Consider the following 25,448-nt stretch of genomic DNA (forward strand, 5'->3'; position numbering starts at 1 on the left):
TTGAACCCTTTACTCAGCCAACCTGTTGGTGCGCGTTTAGTGAAGACTCGGATCATTTTTTTGTTAATTCTCAAACATCTTGGTTTGAATCTGCACTGTTCTCCACATGCATAGTTTTCCTTGTTCGCAGTTAACTGTGTTTTTAAGGGGTAAGTGATTTGTTATGAGGCTTATCTTCCCTGCAAATTAGTTTAAACCCTTTTATGTCCAAACACAAATGCAGACTTTTTTTTCAATTGCTGGTGCTGTAGGAGTCTGTCTTGGTTCAAAAGTAAATTGTTCATTGTCTTCAAATTTCTGAGTAGCTGCAACTATTTTAAGGTATTCCAATTAGAGAACCATTGCTAAAATTTTAAAACACCCAAAGTCAATTGCAGGCTTCAAGTGTTACCCTTATTAACCCTTTCCTGTCAGTTGCTTAGAGTAACTATGAGACTCATCCAGTGTTGTACCTCTAAGAAAGCCTAAACAAAGGCTACCAAACTCATCAAAATACATAAAGGGCCAGAATGCTACCTGAGAGCTTCCTTCTCCTTGTCCTGCCTCAATTAAAATTAGAAGTGGGTGGTTTTTGTTAGGGTAAATTGCTTTAATCTGTCACGCAAACCAACCCACTCATTCTTTGTGCTTAAGATTCATACATTGGTTTGCTTATTCAGATTTAATCAAAACATGAGTTACAAGCCCAGACCTCCTTTTTTATTCGCTCTTGTGCTTTGCCAATGTTTAATGACCTGGGTCTGGAAACACATCTGGTGATCTGAGTAAGACTGATTGTTCTTGATCTGAGGTGCAAAGTATTCTGCCCAGCTAATTTATGTTAGCCTTTGTGGCAAAAAGATTTGAGTTCAGAAGTAGGGATGTCTTGCTGCAGTTTTGCAGGGCCTTGGCGAGACTACATCTGACGTGTTGTGTGCAGTTTTGGTCTCCGTACCTAAGAAAGAATATACTTTCCACAGATGAGTACCACAAATATTCATTCGGTTAATACCAGGGGTGGCATGAGAAGAAATTGTTTCAACTGGGTCTGTGTTTGCTAGAATTTAGAAGCATGAGAGGAGTATGATTGAAACATATAAAATTCTAAAAGGGCTAGACACCCTAGATGCAGGGAGATTTCTCCAGGGAGGGGAATCTTTTAAATTCATTCATGGGATGTTGGTATCACTGGCTAGGCCAACATTCATTGCCCATCCCTAATTGTGCAGTAGGTAGTTAAGAGTCAACCACATTGCTGTGGGTCTAGAGTCACATGTAGCCCAGACCAGGTAAGGATAGCAATTTCCTTCCCTAAAGGACATTAGCAAACCAGATAGGTTTTTCCAACAATCAATAATGGATTCACAGTCATCATGAGACTCTTAACTCTGTATTTTTTTTAAAATTGAATTCACATTCCACCATCTGCCAGATGATGGGACTTGAACCCAGGTGCTAGGAGAGATTACCTTGGTCTCTAGTCCAGTGATAATACCACTAGTCCAGCGCCTTCCCCAGGACCCAGGGCCATGGTCTCAGGGTGTGAGGTAGGCCATTTAGGACTGTAATAAGAAACATTTTTTCACTCAAAGGATGGTCAGCCTGTGGAATTTACTGCCATCAAAGGTTGTAGAGGCCAGGTCGCTGATTATATTCAAGAGAAGGATTGATAAATTTTTAGAAATTAAAGGCATCAAAGGGTATGGAGAAAAATTGGGAGTCTGGTGTTGAGACAGAGGATCACTTGTGATCAAAGCAGAGCAGGCCCAAAGGGCTAAATAATCTACTCTTGCTCCAAGCTTCAATGTTTCTATGATTCCTCTCTCCTTAGAGGAATGTTGAGCTTCCGTAGCAATGCTGATGTGCTCCAAATGCATAATGTCTAACCTTATTTTTGGATTTTTTTGAATCTTCATGAGTCAACATTGTGAGAAGCTTGTACTGAATGTACAACATCAGTTCAGATATCAAAGATTGCAAGAATTCTACTCCCTGTATGTTCCAATGATAAAACACACATTAAATCATCTGATAAAGGTTCCTTAGTTCTATCTAAAAATTAAAGCTGTTATAATGTGGATATTGGGATGCAAAAAGTGAAACCATGTTATTGCTGGACTGCCAAGAAAACCTCTGTTTTCTTCTAATTCTGAATAACAAAACTGAGCAATAGAAGGATTTACCTCTTTTGGGAACCATGAAGCCCCTGCGTTATAAACAAATTTGTGATTCGCTTTGATTTATTATTATCATGTGTAGCGAGGTACAGTGAAAAATGCTGCCTTACGTGCTTTACAGGCAGATCATTCTATACAAGTACATCAGGGTAACAGAACAGAGTGCAGGACACAGCTGCTGAGAAGGTGCAGAGAGAGATCAAACTGGATTATAATGTACTTTCGCTGTATCCACTATAGTATATACTGTTCAAAAGCGCAGTACAATCCCAGTGTTATTGGAAGTCTTCTGCACCCCTGCTTCTGCATTCACCTCTATGGTCAAGGCCATCATCCCTCCACCCATCTCAGTGTACCTCATTTTAACTTGAATGAATTAAAAAAGAAACCTTGCACCATCATCACTTGCGTCATTTCATCTCTTCCAGATCCTAACTTATTCAGACTTTGTCTTTTTTTCTTGTCATCCACTCCCAACTTTCCCTGTCTCTATCCTTAAAATTTGCTCGTCTGTAACATCTTCTGGGTTTGATGAAAGGTCATTAGACTAGTATATCATCAGCTCTGCTTCTATCTCTACAGGTGCTGGCTGACCTGCAGAGTATTTCCAACATTTTGTGTTTTCACACCCTTTTTGCTTACTCGTCAAACATCTCTGCAGTATCACTTCCTGTTGCCTGGCAACTTAGAGATCAGGGAACATTTTTAATGAGGCTGTGATTCAGAAGTAATGTTCAGGCCTAGTCTGCATTGAGAGAGTGTAGCCCTGCTGTTTAATAAGAATAAGAGAATCCAGGAACAAAGGACTTCTGCACCTGGCTTGGTCGTATTTCAGGTTTCATAATGACCACTTTCATCTTTTCTGACCTAATCTCAAATTGCTGAATTATAAGCAGAATCATAGAATGTTTACAACACAAAAGGAGGCTATTTTCCCCGCCTTGCCTTTGTTGGCTGTTTGAAGGAACAGTTTACCAAGTGCCATTCCCTTATCTCCCCACAGCCCTGTCCATTCTTTCCTTTCAAATAATGATCTTATTTTCTCTTGAAAGCCTTGATTGAACCTGCCTCTACCACACTGTCACATGCAGTGCATTCTAGATGTTAATCATTTTCCGCATGATAAAAGATCCACCTCTTATTGCCATTTCTTCTTTTGCCAGTTAACTTAAGTTTGTGCCTTCATTTTCTCCGTCTTTTCACAAAGGGGACATTTTTCCCCTTAATCACACTATCCCGACTACATATAATTTTGAATTTCTCCATCAAATCTCCTCTTAACCTTCTCCTCTAAGGGAGACAATCTCAGCTTCTCCAATTTGTCGATATAACTGAACTTCCTCAAGCCTGGAATCATTCCTGTATTTTTTTCCCTGCAACATTTGTCATGCCATCACTTCATTCCCAATATGAGATTACCCAGTACTAGATACAGTACCCCAGCTGAAGTCAAATCTGTGTTTTATTCAAGTTTAAAATAATCACATGTAGTTTTTATTTAATGCTCATATTAATACATCTTAAGATGGCATATGCTTTATTAATCACTCTCTTTAATGTATCCTGACACACCTACATCAGAATCTCTCTGCTCCTGCACCCCTTTTAGAATTGTATCCTTTATGTTTTTTTTGCATTCTTCCCACTTTTTGCTGCATTAAATTCCACCTCTAACTTATCCATTTATTCTATCAACTTATCTTTGTCCTTTGGAAGTCCTCAACTCTTCTTTTCACAATTCACAACACTCTTATGTCTTGCAAACAAAATTTGAGATTATGCCTTTTTACTCCAAGATCTAGATTATTTATATTTCTATCAAAAAGAGCAGGAATCCTTTCACTGACTTACTGTGAGCTCCACTACAAATTTTCCTCCAACCCCGAAAATAAACATTAACCACCACTTTTTGTTTCCTGTCCTTCAGCCAAATTTGTATCCACAATGTTATTGTGCCCTTTATAACATGAGCCCTAATTTTGTGCGCAAGTTTGTTGTGCAGTAATTTATGAAATTGCCTTTGGAACTATATGTATGCCATATCGATTCAATTGTCCTCATCAAACCTCTCTGTTATCTCTGCAGAGAACTTTGAGTTAGTTGAACATGATTCAACCCTAACAAATTCATTCTGGCTTTCCTTAGTAATTCATATGCCTAGAGGTTTTGCACCATGGTTAAACTGACTGATGTATAAATGCTTCACTTATCCTTGCACACTTTTTTGAACAATGATCTAACATTTACAAATCTCCAGGTGTCTGAAACGCCTATCGAGTCTAAGGAAGACTAGATGACGGAGCACTTTCAGCTGAATAATAACCCACCTCAAGAGTTAGCTTTCCATTCCATAATAATAGTGTCAACATGTCGAGATTTCATTATTACATTCAAGTCTATTAATATTGAAAACAGAATCCTTGTGCTATGGGATAGATTGAAAATGTATATGAAATACTATTCTATAAGCACAGTACAGAAATTTTACTCTGCATAATATTCAACAGTCTACAAAGTAAAGTGAATCTTTAGTATGATGAATCGTAAAGTTTAGGGAAAGAGAGTCTCATTCAGAGTTTAATAGTTTGAGTGAGATATTGCACATCAAAAATGTAAAATTTCAGCTCAATAAATATGAAGATTAGGTATGGGATTTTTGCTGTTTGACTGTGCCAGTGTTAGACTGTAGGTTAGAGTGTAGTCGGAAGTTTTCCAGCATTTTAAATTGTTTTGCTTCAGTAATGTAAACTGATTCTGCACTCTGATGTCTGATTGATCCTGAAGTTGAATCCTGCATCATTACATATACACATACAGGTGAATTCATCTGTCACTATAACTTCAATTAAATCAAAATTGAAATATTATCAGGTTAATTTGGAAATTCATTTCTCCCCTTTTTCAGTTTGAAGTTGCAAATATATGTAAATAGAATGAGATTGCCATCTCTGTTTTAAGAGGAAACAACTATCAGCAAAGAAAAATAACTGCAAATATTAGAAATCTGGAACAAAAACAGAAATAGCTGGAGAAACTCAGCAGGCCTGGCAGAATCTGTGGAGACAAAGCAGAGTTAATGTTTCGAGTCCAGTGACACTTCATCAGAACTCTCTGAAAATTTAACACAGCAAACACCTTGATTGCGATCAGGGTATGGGAGGGTCTGCATCACAGTTGGAGGGAGGCAAGGTAACTCTGTTCAAGGAATGCCTGGTAATTCTTTGAAGATCTATCCTATCCATTGGGTGGCTGTCATTCACATCCCAACACTCCTGACAATCTCTGCATGTCCCCATCAGTAGAATATTGGAGTTAATGATTTTGAATCTGCAGGAAATTGGTTACTTGGTTTCCCACACACTAAGGATCATTGCTATTTACTATTTTCACTAATTATTCAGATGATTCCAAAATTATGAGAGCGTGTGATGACTGTACAGCATGCTGAAACACAATTTCTCGTTATAGTGTGCCTGTTACATAATGTCTTAAGGCAAATATAGGAGGAATATCAAAGGTGATTTTGGGTCAGATGACAAAAATTAAGTCAAAGAACTGGATTTTACAGAGTGCCTGAGAGGAGAGAGAGGGATGTGTAGGAAGGGAATTGCAGAGCTTAGAGCCGATGCAGCTGAAGGAAAAATGGCCATTGATGGAGAAAGTAAGATTTGGGGTGCGGAAGAGCACAAATACCTTGGAAAGTACAGGGTGCTGGTGGAGAAATGGGAAGAAGTAAGGACATGGGCCGAATTGGAAACAAGGATATGAATTTTAAGACTGAGATGTTGATTAACCAGGAGCCAGTATATGTCAGCAGGTGCACGTATAATGGGTGAACCAAGCTTGTTGCCAGGCAGGGTGCAGATAGCTGGGTTGTGGATGAGGTCAAGTTGATGGATGATTAATTTGCAAGCAGGATATTGATGTCCTGGAAGAATGGAATGTCTTTTGCAAATGTTAACTGAGAGATGTTGTATTATAAAAATGAGAAGATTAAATACTGAATACATTTGCACTGTTCATGGAACAGAATTTATCTTTGAAGGGGAATGGTGAGATCTTGAGTATATCATTGCATTGCTCCCTAAAGGATCACCACTTCTGCAAAGGTTAAACAAACATGTTTTGCTATGAAACAAGTCGTTGGTTAGCCTTCAGTTAAAATTCTATATGCAGTCCTAGTTTTCCCCACAGTATAAATTAGGGTCTGTGTAATCTTCTGGACTAGTTTCATCATCTAAACACATCGGGGAAGAATTTTCCAGATGTTTTCCTAATTGCCCTTGGTTTGTAATCTTTATTTTTTTTCTTCTGCTGGATGATTCCAGGCCTCTGGGCACATGGAAAGCATCCTGATTTCCTAGGTATAATCATTTGAAGCAGTGAACCTGTATTTTTTTTTAACTTATTCACCATTTTTGTCTGTTTGTATTTGTTAGCACCTGCAGAGGTTGCAAGATACAATAGGGATTTTGAGATGTGCTTCAGCATGGCCAACTTGCATAAGTTAAGCCACACACTGTGGTTTGTGTCACGCTGTCACTATGATCTGTCAGTGATAAGCTCAGTCACTTTTAAGGACCATGATTAATTCTGAAATTGGCCTGAGAATTTTCTATCTATTCCTCAGCTAACACTACAGAGACAAAATATCTGGTCATTATCACATTCTTGCTAGTAGAAGCTTGGTGTGCAAATTCACTGCTGTAGTTCCTGCGTTGAGCAACAACTGCAGTTCAAATAATACTTCATTAGCTGTAAAGTGTTTTTAGGGCACCCTGAAGTTCTGAAAGGTGTTGTCTAAATGTAAGTTTTATTTTGTCTCCAAAATTGCAGGGGTGATATTTTGAAGGGCAAATGAAGTTCAGATATATTCTTGCTGTAAAAAAAAGGTGGTTAGCGTTATTTTGACACCATTTGATTAGGTGACCATCATCTTTCATATTTGCTGCTCAGCGTGTAGAAGAATGTAATTATATCTTGGCTATTGCTTACTGAGGTGGTTCAACCAATTTTTCTCAGGGATTTTGTCCTTGAGTGCCAATTAGAGCAACTCTCCTTTGTCTGACTGCATACATCAGCACCTTAGGAGCTTGTTGAGAAATGGGAAAAAGAATTAATTACCTTCCCTTAATTTAGTATAGTTTATATTAAATGGAAATTTAAGATAAAAGTATTTATTGCTTTGAAATTCTAATCAATGTCATTCTTCAAAAATTAAGTACATACACCTTGAGCACAGTCTGCCAGCAGTGAGGAAGGAATGTTTGCTACATTACTACAGCCCTTTTCAGCCACTGCAGCAGTGTTTAAAAAAGCTTTTACTCAATCGATGTGAGCTCCTGCACATAGCCTCCTGTGAGAGCTTGAGTACAACATGAATATTTAATAAATCTAAACCCAAAAATTCTGACAGGATTATATGTACACTATGTGTTGGCAAGCTGTGCTGTAACATTGTACTCCCACTGTTAACTCTCCAAATCAGACCTCTTGCCATAATTTTCTTTAAAATTGCAAAACAGCAGCTGTTGCAGTGCAGTGCTAGTATCCCTATCTCTGAGCCAGGATGTCCACGTTCAAGTCCCACCTGCTTCAGAGGTGTGTAATAACATCTCTGACCAAAACTAAATTTTTGAACGAATTGATTAGACATTATCTAAAATTGCAAAATAATTACAGCACCTCTACTAAATAAAACATTGCTCCGAAAAAGAATAAAATGCTAGGTCAAAAGTTGTTTCACTCCCTGCAGCTTTTGAAGGAACTTCACTAAATTTGGGCGGCATGGTGGCTCAGTGGTTAGCACTGCTGCCTCACAGCGCCAGGGACCGGGTTCGATTCCACCCTCAGGCGACTGTCTGTGTGGAGTTTGCGTATTCTCCCCATGTCTGTGTGGATTTCCTCCGGGTGCTCTGGTTTCCTCCCACTGTCCATAGATGTGCAGGTTAGGTGGATTGCCTAGGAATGTATAGGCTGGGTGGATTAGGCATGGGAAATGCAAGGTTACGGGGATATGGTAGTTCTGGGTAGGATGCTCTTTGGAGGGTCACTGTGGACTTGGTGGGCCAAATGCCCTGCTTCCATTCAGTAGGGATTCTATTCTATAAATTCCTGATTCGTCTCTGGCCTCAAGTCTATCTACATTTGAGGACCAAAGGTGCAGAGGATTGTTGTGCACTCTAAATCAGTTGACACCTGCATAATTAGCATTGTGCAACTTCGGGAGAATAATATAAAAAATATGCAATTTTAATTCCTAATTCTACAACAAAGTTAATTGCTGTACTAAAGCTTTGTGTAGATGATTTTCATTTTGAGCAGCATCGTTTTTGATTCTTAAAAATGTTTGAAGGATACTTAAAGTGCATCTGTTAGAAACCAATGCAGAATTGTTGCCAAAGGATTGAGTGGCTGAAGACATCCTCATCTTATTTCTATGTGATATCCAGGCAAACGTTTTTTAAAAAATCTGTAAATGCTTGACTATAATCTGTTGACCCTTCTTAGCCTATCAATTTTTTCTAGAATTTGAACTAGGTGATTTAACATTTCCAAAAAATTCTGCATGAACCTTAAAAAAAACACAGCCAATATCACAATTTATTAGTTAGTAGTGTTTTGCAGAAGTGAAGACATGCTGACTTGTGTGAGCATCGTAATTACACATGATAAATAATAATGAAGAACATTAGGTGTGGGCAGGAGTACCTGTTTTTGTTATAAAATATCAAATTACCAAAGTAGAATAGATACGATTACTATGAAGAAAGGGCAGACCAAACCGAGTTGAGCGGGTTCACTCTCAAATATAGATATGGTTAAGTAGAATACTGGGCTCTCAAAGTATATAATTGTCTTCTCTTACTCGGAATTTGCAGTAGCCCCTGAGATTTTCAATACCGTTCGATAATAGGTTAAATTTTAAGAAGCACTACGATCAAAGTTTAAGATTATTTCTTTTTTAAATTTAGATTTTTCATGTTGAATGGTTTGCCAATAATCTTCAGATGTGTTCTGAACTGTCATTATGATGGATTGTGTCTGACATCTAGCTTGTGAATGGATTATAAATTGTGTGTTGCCTGTTTGCAAAGGGAGTCGTCATCTTTCTATTGTTCTATGCTTTAACATTCAACCTGCTGAAACTGGTTTCACCTTGCGGACTAAAATATCAAATTATAGCAACAATGAGCATTTACAAGCAACTCATTCAAAACCACATCTTCAATTTTGTTGCAAAATGTAAAGATTGATTTTAGATATGCCTTACAAAATCTGTAATGTATAGACATCATCTCCCTGTTTCAAAGTTTCATTCAAACGTTGTTGTGCCATTTTCATTATTAATCTATTCAGATCCTGTGGTTTGGTTTCTCCTATCATACCACTAACAATTTTTTTTTTAAATCTGCATAAATTTGATAGAGAATTTGAGCTCAGGTCCATAGTGACATGACATGTGGGACAGCATGAAGCATGAGAAACTGGCTTGATCATTCTTACTGATTGTAAAGAAACTGTTTGATGTCAGTTAGACTAATGTAAGAGTGTTCCCACAGAGTAGAAAAGGAAATTATTTGTGTGTCACACCTTGTTAAAGGTACACATGCGGATTCTATCGCTCTCCTCTTGTTCTAGGGTAATGAGCACAGAAACATGAGATCCTATCACGTGAAGGTCATGACAGAAACAGATGATTGCATTGTGTGTAGAATTACATTCCTCTCTCTGCTATTTTTGTAGAGTCTATGAACTGGTTAATTCCTCCGCTCAAGCAATAATAAAGAAATGGCATGATTGGCATTCATCTGCTTACGTCTGAAACAGAAATTGTATAAAAGTCAAAAGGTAGACAAAAGCAATAGATGTTCAAAGCCTTTGCATACAATTTTTCTGACTTACAATCGGAGCGGACCAGGTATTTCAACAGGGCCAAATGACTTATAAAATCATCCAAGAACGGCTTTAAATCTGTGATGTGAACGCAGTCAGCAAAGAGATTCTCAGAATTGTCACTCATAATTAGCTACACAGCCTTGCTTATGAAATTATCTTGATTCTACTGCCCATATTCTCAACTTCCTTCCTTTCTATCTCAATTGTGTGATTTTATTTTTCGAAAGCAGTAAGTTTTAATGTTTACCTTCTGACACATCGAGCAGTACCTTCTAATACATAGAGAATTTGGATGAAATGACAATCTTTATTACCAGGTTTTGACTGAAATTACTCAAATTATCATAACTTTGTTTATGGCGGTCATAATGCACAGTTTCTATGCTCAAATATGAAATGGACAGGCCAGTAATGTGAAATCAACTCAGAGGTATGTTCTCTCAGTTTGAGCAGGAGTTGTGCAACGAAATTATCTCCATCTTTGCTGATGGCTCAATGCATTAAGTACTTGAGTTGGGACATCGTGCTGAGGTTGTACAGGATGTTGGTGAGGCCTCTTCTGGAGTAACAATGCAGTTCTGGTCACTGTGCTAAAGGAACGATATTATTAAATTGGAGAGGGTTCAGAAAAGATTTGCCAGGATGTTGCCAGGGCTGGAGGGTTTGAGTTACAAGGATAGTCTGGGTAGGCCGAGACTTCTTTCACTGGAGTGTAGGAGGCTGAGGGATGACCTTATCAAGGTTTATAAAAACTTGAGGGGCACAGATTAGGTGAATAGAAAAGGGCTTTTCCCTAGAGTAGGGGAATTCAATACTATGGGGGCATATTTTTAAGGTGAAAGAACAAAGTTTAAAATGGTCCTGAGGGGCAATTTTCTCACAGAGTGGTTCGCATGTGAAATGAACTGCCAGAGGAAGTGGTAGAAGCAGGTACAGTTACAACATTTAAAAGACACTTGGATAGGTACATGAATAGGAAAAGTTTAGAGGGATACGGGCCAAACGCAGGGCGAGTGGAATTACATTATTTCAGGAAACTTGGTCGGTGCAGACTAGTTGGACTGAAGTGTCTGTTAATGTGCTGTATGACTCTCCTCAAGTCTCCCTGAGACTTACTAATGAAGTGTGCCTTGAGTGCTTCAGTTCCTTTCTGTGTCACCCCACTAATTTAAAGACCCTTTGAAACAGTCTTGTTTTTGCTACCCAGGAACTGAGAAGGCACACTGGGCTGCAGCAATGAATTATCTTTCCCATAATGTGGAAACTTTGCATTAAGAGCCACTGATTGCATTATGACATTATGTTGGACGGTCATGGTCATATTATAGATCAGAAGCTGCTATTCATAGTTAGATATGTAAGAAGTCTGTTGTAGATTTAAATTTGTTGAAAATTAAATTTAGGATGAAAGAGTCAGTGCCATTTTAAAAAAAAAGGTGTATGATACAATGGTACTACTAGATCAAATCTTGAGATAACTACTGCTAGCACCAAGTCTTTGAGCATGTGAGCCAACGACTGCCAACACATGATCACGTAGATTAGTGCCGTCATCCCCTTTTTCCGACTGGGTATTCCGGGCGTAATTGAGATAAAGTGGTATGAGAAAGTCACTTCTCATATGAAGAGGCTCTTTTCTCAAATCAGTGTAGTTTACTGTATGATAGCGATCAGGTACAAGTTACTTTTATTAAGATAGACACATACAAAGACTATGAAGAGACTTAGAGGACAGCTCTCCCTCTTCGAGGTTCCAAGATATTCTGCCATTCCAAGTCTTTATGACACCATCAGATTGAGTAGAGTTTAATACTGTCTTCAGCATTAACCTTTTCAGAACTATTACCTTATGCAATCTCTCCACGAAGCCTTTTTTCCTATAATATGTTCATGTGAAAATATAGTTATAGTTCCCACAGCCGTATCTCCGCCAAGCCTCTTCACAAATCCAGGCAGCCTGGAGATTTCCCAATTCTTCCAGAATGCATTCGGGCTTGAAAAATTGATCTTTTTTTAAGCTTGAAGACTGTTGATCTTGATCCTGTCTGATCTTTGTATGATCTGTAAAGTCTCTGTTCATAGGAGTATATTTTTATTTCTTCGATGTCCTTCGTGGAAAACTTTTACTTCCTGTTGAAAGATGCGTTTCCTCCATTACCACATCCGGAGGACCTTTTAATCTCCTGAATTTCCTTCTCAAGCGCATGCAATTCTCAGACATCGGCACGTGTAATTGTCCCAAAATGATATGCAGGAACCTTTTGATTACACAAACTTCTTTCATGGAAGACAGGTCACCCTGATGAAACAGGTATTTTCTTGTTTGTAGTGTCATGGATTTCTGAGCCAGGTAATTTCTTATTGACAGTAATCCTGACCTCAGTGTTACATAGTCTCTTATTGACCTTGTCCTGAATGTTTGGACCTTGATCATTCCATTTCAGTGGTGTCTTCTATGGAGTCTTGTGCAGATCATCTTCAATCAAAGTCTTTGTTTTCTATCCTGCCAGCAAACCTGTGACGAAGTATGTAGACTCTGTATTTCACTTTGATGAATAGAAAGGATGCTGGTTGCTTTGCTGCTGAACCTAACAGTTTCACTTCCTCAGTCGCGCTACTTGAGGATTGCTGCTTGCATGGCATGATCTCTGTCACCAGTACTGAGAATTCTTCCCTGGAAAATAAAGAATTTAAATGTTCACCTTGAATGTGTGCATTGTCTTATCATCTGACATCAAATTCAAATCTACCACAGCAATTTGTTCACCAGGCTGTGTTGATGTGTGAACAACCCAATCCTAGGAAATGAGTGTGGTCAAGTGGTTGAACTGTCAGTGGGTGAGCATGTTAAAATTAATAAGGTGGAGATATTAGCTGTTTTACCAGGCATAAAGTTGTATAAATCTCCAGGGACCAATGAGGTGAATCCCAGGCAACTACGAGAGCTAAGGGAGAAAATTGATGGGGCCGTTGTGCAGACACTTAATAATTTGCTGACCATAGACGACGTGCCAGATGACAGGCAGAAAACTATTAAGACTGTAGGACTATAACATATAGGAGCAGAATTAGACCATTTGGCCCATCCGCCATTCGATTCAACCCCTTTCTCCTTCCATCTCCCCGTAATCCTTGATCCCCTTACCAACCAAGAACCTATCTTTTTCTGTCTTAAACGCACTCAATGGCTCAGCCTGCACAGCCCTCTGCTGTAATGCGTTCCACAGATTCACCACTCTTTGGCTGAAGAAATTGCTCCCCACCTCAGTTCTAAAGGCTTGTCCCTTCTCGATGATGCTGTTCCCTCAGGTCCTAGTCTCTCCTACCAGTGGAAACATCTTTTCCATGTCCACTCTATCCAAGCCTGTCAGTATTCTGGAAGGGTCAATCAGATCTCTCCTCATTCTTATAAATTCCGTCGAGTACAGACCCAGAGTCCTCACCCTTTGCTCAAATGACAAGCCTTTCATCCCTCGGATCATTCTTGTAAACCTCCTCTGGACTCCCTACAATGACTGCACATCCTTCCTTAGATACAGGGCCCAAAATTGCTCACAATATTCCAAATGCAGACTGACCAGGGCCTTATACAACCTCAGCAGTGTATTTCTGCTTTTGTTTTCTAGCCGTCTTGAAATGAATACTAACATTGTATTTGCCTTCTTAAATCCCAACTGGACCTGCATGTTAACTTGAAGAGAATTCTGTTGTGGTTCCTTTGTTCAAGAAGGGCAGCAGGGATAGGCCAGGTAATTACAGATCAGGTAGTTTGACATCGGAGGTAGGAAAATTATTAGAAAAAAAATTCTCAGGCACAAGGTTAATCAACATTTGAAAAGGCAGTCAGCATGGATTTGTTAGAGGGAGATTTTGTCTGATTAATTGAATTGCACGTTTTGAAAAGATGACGAAGTATATTGATGAGGGCAGTGCAGTTGATATGGACTTCAGTAAAGCTTCAAGGAAGGCTGCCCAAAAAGTTTAAAGCCCATGGAATACAAGGCAAGTATGGAAACTGGATGCAAAAGTAGCCTGCAATTAGGATGCAAAGGATGACGGAGGGGGCTGTTTCTGTAATTAGAAGCCCTTCTAATGGTGTACCGCATGAATCAGTGCTGGCACCCTTGCTTTTTGTTATGTACATTAACAACTTGGATGTGAATATAGAAGGTAAAATTCATAATTTTGCAGATGACGGAAAAATTGCATTGTTGATAGTGAGGAGGTTGGTGTCAGGCTAGAGTCTGATTTTGATCAGCTGGTAAATTGGGCAGAGGAATAGCAGATGGAATTTAATCCTGATAAGGGAGACGACCAGTTAAAATTGTGATCCAAATGCAGGTAAATGAGATGAGTATGATTTGCTTTGTTGGTTGGCTCAGACATGGTGGACTGAAGAGCCTGTTTCTATGCTAAATGACTCTATGAATCTATGAGAAGCTGCCAGGTTGTTCTGTAAAACTTAGTAGTTCATTGTTGCCTGACAAGGAAAAAAAGGTGACACCTCCAACCTATGTGGCCCACATGTCACTTTAATCATACATTTTGTGGTGGACTTGGTGATTGAACAAACAGGAATGAACAATAAAATAACCTAGCCATTCCTCAGCCCAAAAGGAAACTTTTAAAATTTTAAAAAGACTTGCTGCTTTTGTTTGATGAGGACAAGTATAAAACCTATCATATATAGCTTTTTTAAAAAAGCATTGGAATTTGATGAATTTTGAATTTCAAATTCAAGTCTTGCATTGACGTCAAACCATGCATAATACCTGGGGTGCAGGCACAGTGTAGATCTTATGAATATCACACTATCAATCATTTAACCTGTGCACATTCCAATGTTTTAGACATGAAGTTTTAAAATGTAAGTTTTTGCATTCTGTAAATAGTTGCCCCTGAGCTGGCCATCAGTCAACAATGAGGAGTTTTGTTGACCCGTGTTTCTTTTCATTTCCAGCTGTGGCCATATCTACCATTCTCAGTGTCTTCAGAGCAAAGACTGTGGCATTCGAACTGAAGGACAGACAAGGTGGACCTGTTACAAGTGCAACTCTAGTAACAAAGGGGCTAGACACCGAGATTTCGGATCAGAGCTCAACAAGAACCGAAGCACTTCTCTGGCACAGGTGATTTACTACAGAATGTTCCTTCCTAATGCTTCTGAGAACTGTACTCCAGTGATATATTATTGGTTATAGCAGCATTGAATGAAATCTGTTCCTTAAAATTATTTTACTGTGTCCTGTATCATTAGCTGAAGAACTGCTACTCAGTATATACTGAAGATTTTTTTAAACAGTGTTTTTCCTTAGATTTCAGGAAAGTGAGATGCAGGATGAATTTTCTGTACTCAACAAGAACTGCTATTTATTGCAATTAATTAGACTATAGTTACAGATGAACAGATATAAACCATTGACATGAAACGTTATTTACTAAAACCTTAATCCACTCATAAATGCTCTCTTATACATATATACTTAGACACACATACACACGCACACACACATAGACAAATAAATAGGGAAAATAGATGATTGACAGAGGTATTAAAAATTGCAAAGTCAGTTCAGCTATCTTTTTTCCCAGTTCCAATTTTGATATGCCCTCCTTCAATTGGCCAGACCCCTTGTGTTCAAATGTCATTCTCTGGAAGTTTCCACTCATTTGTGAGAAGTCCAGAGTGGTGACTAAGTTTTTAACTGCAGACAACAGGCAACTTCCACTGAAGCACCTACTTGTGTGTCTTTTCTGTCTCTTTCTTCCTCTGTCTCTATGACTTGTTTCCAGTTCCAACCTGCTCAGTTTGTTGTAAACGGCTCCTCGGTTCCTGATCATCTGCAAATTGCAGGAGCCTGTAGCCACAAAAACAAAGTTTGCAATAGGTATCTAGCCACAAAAGCAAAGACCACAATGAGTATCAAAGTCCTTACCATGAAATAATGTAGCCATCTTGGTAAATTCCTATTTTAAGAAAAAACATTCTTTCTCTTTACAGTCCTCACGTTAATTAATTTGTATATATCATTCAAAATACAATTCCTAAAAAAGAAGTTGTAAAGTGTGCCCATGAGTGTAACTCCCTGTCATTCTTGGTTTGTGTTATAAAAGAGTATGTTGAGTTATATAACCCAGAACAAGGTTCTGCTATTCACTGATGAAGGGGATTAAGTTGAGCTTAAACTAAATGAAGCGGATTGGGCAGAAATGGCGTTTGAGTGGCCGTTGACAGACACAGTCATCTGGTTCAAATGTAAGGATCCTAGTGGAATAGTGTTATTGTTATTGGAATAATAATAATTCCAAGATCCAGCCAAATGCTGTAGGGACATAGATTCACAAACCACCATGGCAGCTGGGTGGGATATAAATGCAATTAATATAACTCTGGAATTGAAAGCTAGTTGGAGTAAATGGTGCAATAAAATTATTGTTGATTGTCACAAAAACCCATCTGGTTCACTCACTAATGTCATTTAGGGAGGGAAGTCTGCTGTCCTGACATGGTCTCGCTTACATGTGACTCCAGACCCACTGCCACATTTTTTTTTTCCTTTATTCATTCACGGGACAAGAGCATCACTGGCCAGGCGGTTAAGAGTCAACCACATTGCAGTGGTTCTGGAGTCATATGTAGGCCAGACCAGTAGGATGGTAGTTTCCTTCCCTCAAGGGCATTAGTGAACCAGATGGGTTTTTCCTGACAATCAACAGTGGATTCACGGTCATCATTAGATTCTTAATTCCAGATATTTATTGAATTCAAATTCCACCATCTGCCGTGGCGGGATTCGAACCCAGGTCCCCAGAATGTTATCCGGGTCTCTGGATTAACAGTCCAGTGATAATACCACAAGGCCATTGCCTCCCCTATGTTTGACTTTAACTGTGTTCTGAAATGTTCTGTTCCAATGTAATTAGATATAGAGCAACAAAAGTTGGCCTTGCTTCAGGTGCTAACATCCCATGAAAGAATAAAGAAAAAAAAACTTTACAAATGGATAATCATTTAGGAGGCTGGTCATTGCACTATATGTTTAAGAGTGAGTTCTGTTCTTTGTTAGATTGAATAGATTGTTTGTTTTCAAAAGAAAGGTTGAGCGGGTTGGGCCTATCCTCACTGAAGCGTAGAAGAATGAAACATGCAAGATTCTGAGAGAGCTTGACAGATTAGAGCACAAAACCAGATCTTTCGGTGCAACTCCAACCAGATATCCTATGTTAATCTTGTACCATTTGCCAACTTGGCTTATATCTCTCAGTACCCCTCCTACTCATGTGATAAATGTTGAGAGAATATGTCCTGTCTTGTGGGAAAACTAGAACAAAGGGATGCAGTTTGAGTATAAGATGTCTCCCATTTCAAATGAAGATGGGAAAAAATGTCTTCTCTCGGGCAATAGTAAATCATAGCTCACGGAGGAAGAAAATCCAGCAGCAACTGGATTAATGACTATTTCACAGCTGATTTTAAATGAATATTTGTTCTATAGGGGAACCAAGGATAATGGGGAAGAGGGACAAAAGCTATGTCACATTCTTAATAAATGGCAGAACAGTCTTTAAAGATCAAATAGTCTGTTCCTGCTCCCATTTTCCCATGCTGCTATATGGAACAATCTTCCATCAGCCAAACTGAATTTTGTTTTATCAATGTTTTATGTGATATTATTGTATCATAGTTTTGAACTCAAGCTAAATCTGAAAATAATCCATATGTATAATGCAGTGATGCTCCGACCTCATAGTTGCATCTTTACTCTTCGGTACAGACTTATGAAGGGATTGTTTGCATAATGTTTTTCTTTAGCCTTGAACAGAATGTTAGTCAGAAAGAAGATGCTGATATTTTCCAAGTGAATGGCCACTGAGAATATTTACAGTTGAACTTTAGTAGCTGAAACATTAGCAAAGGTCTGTCACCTTGCCATGTCCTATCATTCGTGCTCAGTCCATACAAAACAAATTAGTGTTTCTCTTCCATGTTACATGATTATGTCTAGAGCTGCTGCTGTTTCCATTATTGAGAACTAAATTGGAGGCATTCTTAAATGTTATTTAACAGCTAATCTTTATTACAACTGGACCTAAATTGGCTCTGAGCAAGTGAAAAATAATTGCTTACCAAATTACTGATCCATATTTTTGCAGTAAGAACTAACCCTGAGGCTCGGTGTTATTGAGGGGTGAATTGGACAGCAACGTCCTGCTTTTATATGTCCAAAACTCGGAGAACTTTGGAAATTCCTGTGCATTCTGTCATGATCTTCAGCAAGCTTCACTCCAACAGTATTTGGAAAGCAAATTGGGCAGTCAGTACACAGACTGAAGATGAAGTATTTCCTCACTGAACGTACCTGAAAAAGTCAGAACGAAAGTAGCTGGAATGACTCAGCAGATCAGTCAGCATCTGTGTAGAATGACAGAGTTAGCATCTCAGGTCAATGTCCTCTCATCAGAGCAGAAGAGAAATAGAAATGTAACAATTCTTAAGCTGGCAGAAGAGGGTAAGGAGCGAGACAAACAAAGGAGACATCTGTAATTAGATGGAAGCCAGAGGAGATTCACGAACAAAAGAAAAATCATGATGCAACAGCCGAAATAGTGATAATAGATATAGTAAAGATTCAAAGATTATGTCCTAGTCAGACATGAAATGCTACTTAAAAACCATCTTAATGCGACATGTAAACATTAAATAAAGAAACAAAATGAAGACCAACCCTGCAAAACAAAGGCAAAAAGAAACACTTATTAAGATGAAGACAGGGGTTACGATCTGATGTTTTTGAACTTAATGTTGAGTACAGAAAGTTGTATACTGCCAAGCCGAAACTTAAGGTGTTGTTCCTTGGGATTGTCTTGAGCTTCACTGGAACACTGTACCAAGATATGGATGGAAAGGTCAGCATGGGGCCAGATAGAATGTTAATACGAAAAGCAATCAGAAGCTCAGGGTCATGCTTGCAAACTAAATAAAGTAGTTCTAATTACCACCTCCATATTTTGTCTCCCTATTGTAGACAAGACCATATTGTGGGCAGTAAGTGCAGGATAATAAATTGGCGCTCTAGTTCTTCCTACATCCTTTTCCCTTCTACTGGCTTAACTCACCTTACATGTCTGTTTCTGGCAGTTTTAATGAATGTAATTGAGCTGAAATGTTACCTCTTTGTCTCCACTGATGCTGCCTGGCCCACTGAGTTGTTCCAGCTTCTTTTGTTCTTAGTTCTGATTTCTGGCATCTGTAGTACTTTTCTTCTGTAATGCAAAAAGGTTAAACTGGCCTATTGAAGGGAAGTGAATTTTTTAGCTATAATAAATTCTAATTACTGTCGAACAATTTCTTCTGCCCTGAAAATTGAAATTTATAGATGTGGTGAAATAACTCCACAGAGGCCAGTATCTGTCACCAAATCCCCCTTTATTTACATCTGGAAATTCCTTGACTCTGGCACAGCCTCATCAGAGTCAGCACCTAGAGTGTCGCCTGACACTCCTCTTTTTATCTGTCAGCCAGGGCTCCTTGATTGAACCAGATTACCAGCCCCAATCAGAGGGCAGACCTCATTACAATCACTTCAGTAGAGTTTCTTTTTGATTTTTTAAAAAGCATTTTTTTTAACTTTTTCTTTGTATAGAGAGGGAGAAATAAAAAACAGTCTTTCATTTTCCATTTTACTTTCTGTATATGATTATACAATTTATTAAATGCTCTACATGACACTTCCTGCTTCAGAGTCTGTGTGGCTCAGAAAGATTTCTTTAAGTTTGTGGGAAAGGAATTATAGGGCTGAGGAAAAGGGAGTTGTCGCTGTCAAAGATGGCAAACCCAGACGTGATAGGGGCAAAATAACCTCCTTTTGGTGGTACAGCATCTCCTGCTTACACATCTTACAGCTCTGCTGTAGAGTGTGGCATACTGTTTTCACTGATTGGCTGTTGAAAATGGCAAATCTGTGAGAGATGGAAGGGCAATGATCAGCAGGTGCTATTTGTTCACTGTTGACCACAAAATCCAGCCCTTCGATGTTGGTGTGCAATTCCATTAGAATTTCCTACTGGACCAGATCATAACCATTGCACAATGTTGATTAGATAGTATTGTTATTCATCTAAAGTGATTATTCTACGCATAGATTCTTAGGAATAGACTAGGGAAATCGTTATCTCTGTGGGGATTTCCAAGTTGAGCCCAGTGTGAAGGTGAGGTGAACATATGCCCACAGTTTCTATCCAAAATCATGGACTTGAGGTTTTCGTCCTCGGGCCTTGTTTGCATTTTACCGATAAGCTGCAGGCACCAAAATGGACCTCACTACTTTCATACAGTAGCTGGACAAGCAGATTCTATATAAAGGTGACAACAGATTATGTTAGAAAGAAGGTGAATGGATCAGAGAATGCGAGAATATGCTAAAACCAGATTGAGCCAGAAACCTTAACTCACTGACTTTGAGCTGTCCTGCTAAGGACCAGACATCACGCTACACCATTTCATTTGAGATCATCCTCTGTTCATTTATACATTAAAATTAATATGATCTTATAAATTACCTCAGGAAAAACAAAGCAGGACTGACATTTTATATAACACCTTTCCCACTCACTGGACATCTCAAAGCATCTTCAAGCCAATGAAGTACTTAAGTTGTGGTCACGGTTGTAATGTCAGAAAGCCGAGCCAATTGCACATAGCCAACTCACACAACAGCAATATGACAATGCCTGCATATTCTAACTTTTTAAAAATATGTTAGTTGAGAAATAAATACTGACCAGGACGCCTGCTCTTCAAAATAGTGCCACAGCTTGTTTTTGTCCCCACCAGAACAGGCAGGTGACGTCTTTGAAGTGTAATGCCCTTAAAAGAATGAGGTTAAGATAGTTTAAGAGCTGGGAAAGTAAGGTAATTAAAATGTTGAGCATTAATGATTAAAACAAATAGCAGTTCAAAAGGTTACCTGGATTGGTTTAATAGAACCAGTATAGAAGAGCTGAAGCTATAAAAACAGCAGGTGGTTTACATAGCTGGAGACAAAGCTCACAGTAATGGCAGTCAGGAGGATATCAGAGCGAAGTTAGCTTAAAAACATTAGTAAACCCAAACAGCCAGATTAAAGACGGACCCTGCTATGTTGTCTTGGAAATGAGTGGATCTTAAGAAGGTTCAATGATTTCAATTTATCTTGAAGTGTTTATTTTTAATAGAAATTAGCACTGTAGTAGCTGGGAGAATGCTGAAACAAAGAAGTGGCTTCAGGCAGCATATGTGCTTCTGTCAAAAGACTGTGGGCATTTAGGGCAGGAGAAAGCCAATGACAGTTCCAGGCAATTAAAAGTGAAGTGAAGGAAACCAGGCATATTATTTGCTGGATACAGCTGAGAAAAATTAAAGGTTTGAGGAAATCGTGGCTGCTTGGTAGAGATAGTTGTTTGAAAGAAGCTGAAAATATGCTGTTATTTATGTGCCTGGAGGAACTCTTACCAGCCTTGAGATCACCAGCCTTGGAAGAAGAAAATGAACTACAAAAACATCATTGAAGAAGTAGACTCTCTGAGGTTTGAGGATGTTTCTATGGTTAGATCTTCAAAATTGAAGAATTGGAAAGCCTTGCAAAGGAGTCACAGTTTTATTGAGATTCGGTGAAGTACAGTATAAGTAAACTCTAAAGTCTAGGTTGTGTATATATAATGTATCTGATTTAGAATAATAACCGTGCCTATTAATTGAAAATTGCTCATGTGTGTTTCGTTCAAGTTTATGTATTAAAGTTTCCAATCTTGGCACTTCAATTAAATTCCAGAATCCTGCTGCTTCTTTTCTTATCCTTGCTCCTTCTATGCATAATATTCTTTAAAAGATTATGATCTATCAAGCCAGATCAGAACAGAGATCCAGCTTGTCCAGTACCCTGTCTTAAATGGGATCATAAAATGGGAGTTCCTTCAGTAGCATACAAACATAGAAAATAGGAACAGGAATCAGCCATTCAGCTGTTCAAGCTTGCTGCACCATTCAACATGTTGATGGCTGATCATCCAACTGAATCCCCTGTTCCCACTTTCATCTCATACCCTTTAATTCCCTTTAGCCCTAAGAACTATTTCTGACTCTTTCTTGAAAACTCCTTCTTGCTTATTGTGGCAGAGAATTCTGTAGACTCACCACTCTCTGGGTGAAGAGATTTCTCCTCTTCTTAATCCTAAGTGGCCTAACCCATATTCTTGGTCTGTGACCTAGTCACTGGTAAAGTCCTGCATTTACCCTGCCTAGTCCTGTTGGAATTTTATAGGTTTCTATGAGATTTTGTCCTCACTCCTTTAAACACCAGTGAACATAGCCCTAAGCAATCTAATCAATCTTCATGCATCAGTCTTGCCATCCCAAAAATCAGTCTGGTAAACTTTCGTTGTGTTCCCTTCATTGTCAGAACATCCTTTCTTTTACTGTTCATTCACAGGATGTGTGTCACTGGCTAGGCCAACATTGATAGTCTGTCACTAATTACCCAGGGGGCAGAGAAGAATTAATCACATTGCTGCTGGTCTGGAATCACATGTAGGCCAGACCAGGTAAGGATGGCAGCTCCCCTCCCTAAAGGCATTAGTTGACCAGATGGGCTTTTTCTGACAACCGACAATGGTTTTCATAGTCACCGTTAAACACTTAATTCCAGATACTTATTGAATTAAAATTCATGGCGGAATTCAAACCCACATCTCCAGAACATTGCCTGGGTGTCCTGATCAATATTTTAGCGGTAATTCCCGTATGTCATTGCCGCTTCTAGATACGGAGACCAAAATACTCTCAGACACAATACTGCAGGTATGATCTCATCAACTGTACAGTTGCAACAAGACGTCCCTTTTCCTCTACTCAAATCTAGCTGCGATGAAGGCCAACATGCTGTTTGCCTTTTCCATCGCCTACTTCTTGCGAATGCTTACTTTCATGCGTGTACAATACCACCCAGGTCTCATTGCATCTCCCCCTTTCCTATTCAGTTACATTTCAAGCAATAATATTCCTGATATTGATATGATAGAAAATAATCTCACATTTATCCACATTATGCTACATCTGCCATGTATATGCTCATTCTCTCAACTTGTCCAAATCACTCTGAAGCATCTCTGCGTCTGCCACACAGTTCACCCTTCAACCCAGCTTTGTGTCATCTACAAACTTAGTGATATTACATTTAGTTCCCTCATCTGGATCATGAATATATATTGTCAAAGGCTAGGGTCCAAGCACTGATCCCTGTGGTATCCCACTGGCTACTGGCTGCCACTCAGGAGGTGACGCGTTTATTCCTACAATTTGTTTCTTGCCAGTTCTCTATCTATGTCAACACAATATCCACAAACACATGATAAATTTTATATGTTAAACTCTAATTTGGGATCTTCCGAAAGTCTAAATAAACCACATCCACCGATTTTCCCCTTATCAACTTTACTACTTATATCCTCAGAAAATTCCAATAGAATTGGCAAGCACTTCCCTTCCCTTTAGTAATTCCGTGCTGACTCTGTCTAATTTTGTCAGTGTTTTCCAAGTGCTTTGCCATTAAATATTTTGTGATGGACTCTAACATTTTCTCTACTACCAACTAAGCAGTCTATAATTTGCTCTTCTACCTTTTTTTTTAAATGGTGGGGTTACATTAATTACTCTTCAATCTATAGGAACTGTTCCAGAGTCCATAGGATCTTAAGGGATGAATACCAATGCATCCAGTATTTCTAGGACCACTTCCTCAAATACTCTGTAGATTATCAGGCCCTATGGATTTATTGCCCTTTACTCCCATCAATTTCCCCAGATCCTCTTCCTTACTAATACTGATTTCTTTCCGTTCCTCTCTCATGCTAGACCATGTATTCCCTACCGTTTTTGGGATGTTATTTGTGTCCTCCTTTGTGATGGAAGGACCAAAGTATGTGTTTAATTGACCTGCCATCTCTTTGTTCTTTATTCCTATTTTGTTGGCCATGACATTTCCCATTTGTTTTTTTACCAGACAGCACTGAACAATTGTTGATTCTCCATACCATTGCCTATCTATTGTCATCCTTTAAGTAATGCTCCCCAGTTTATCATAGCCAGCTCCATCCCATACTGTTGTAATTTTCTCTATTTAGATTCAGGACTTTAGGATCAGAATCAACTATGGCACTCTCTGCCCTGATGAAGAATTTCAACATATTGTGAACTCTCTTCCCCGAGGAGCCTCACGCAGCTAGATTGCCAATTATTCCTTTCTCATTACACATTGCCAAGTCTAGGATGACCTGTCCTCTAATTGGTTCCTCAAAGTATTGATCCAGAAAATCATCTTGTGCACATTGCTGTATGGTATTATTATTGATATGATTTGCCCAATCTATATGCTAAAATCACCCATAATTACATCTGTACCTTTATTACTTGCATTTCTCATTTCCTGTTTAATACCTTACCCACATTACCACTACTGTTTGAGGGTCTATATACAACCCCCGACTATTGTTTTCTTCCCCTACCCATACATATTTCACTTCACTGGAGCTAATATCCCTCCTCACTATTGTGTTACTATCCTTTTTAGCCAGCAATGCTATCCTACCTTCTTTGTATTGTAGTATTATGCCTGCCTCTATTAGTTCCTATACACCCTCAATACTCAATATTTAAAAGACTGTAGCCACTTTCACTTGGTACCATATGGTGGCTCCATTAATGTTCGCATAGGAACCCAACTTAAACTGCTGCCAATATAAACGTCCATTTGCTTTTAGAGGGACAAAAATATTTTATATTTGGATAATGATCACTTTAAGAACTGAGTTTCTCTAAAAGGAGATTTGTGGTAATATATCTGGCTTTCAGTGAATGATCATGTGACCAGTTTACCTGATTAATCCATTTATTTAAAGGGATAATAACGTATTCCAGCAGTTAATTTTGGACCAGAATGGCTGCAAAAGAGAAAGTACCTCTCATCAAGCAAGGTTCAGTTGAAAGTTTGTTGGTTGGTTGAAAGAGTTTAAAATTCTTGTTTTAGTGAAGAGCAAAACTAAAGAGCTCCTAACCATGAGGATGGCCAAGCTGAGAGAGTGTTTTAGATGCAAAGCCTGAGAGTTCGGAATAATAGAATCAGGAGAGGTCTGACTGTGACCCAAGGCACTTCAATCCTTATTTCAACCTTCAAAGCTGTACTCAGACCACAAAGGATATGGGCTTTGCCGGCTAGGTGATCACTGCCCTGGAAAAGGAGGAGTGAGCTGACCTCTTCAACCACTGCAGTCCAATTGGCGTGGGAACACCTACAACGCTGTGGTTAATCTTCCAAACTTTGTCAAGGATGTGACTTGAGTTTTGAGGTGGAAGTCAATTGG

General features: G+C 38.9%; 1 protein-coding gene across 5 annotated transcripts in view; it reads left to right on the forward strand.

Moving 5' to 3' along the window:
• vps8 (VPS8 subunit of CORVET complex) overlaps positions 1 to 25,448 on the forward strand; it is a 518,442-nt gene that overhangs the window by 358,403 nt on the left and 134,591 nt on the right. For all 5 annotated transcript variants that reach the window (XM_048598730.1, XM_048598733.1, XM_048598732.1 and 2 more), the window contains one exon: positions 15,016 to 15,184. In XM_048598730.1, the coding sequence (XP_048454687.1) occupies positions 15,016 to 15,184 (169 nt within the window). The remainder of the gene's footprint in view (positions 1 to 15,015; positions 15,185 to 25,448) is intronic.

The sequence above is a fragment of the Rhincodon typus genome, chromosome 7, assembly GCF_021869965.1.
Source record: "Rhincodon typus isolate 14 chromosome 7, sRhiTyp1.1, whole genome shotgun sequence".
Taxonomy (NCBI): Eukaryota; Metazoa; Chordata; class Chondrichthyes; order Orectolobiformes; family Rhincodontidae; genus Rhincodon; species Rhincodon typus.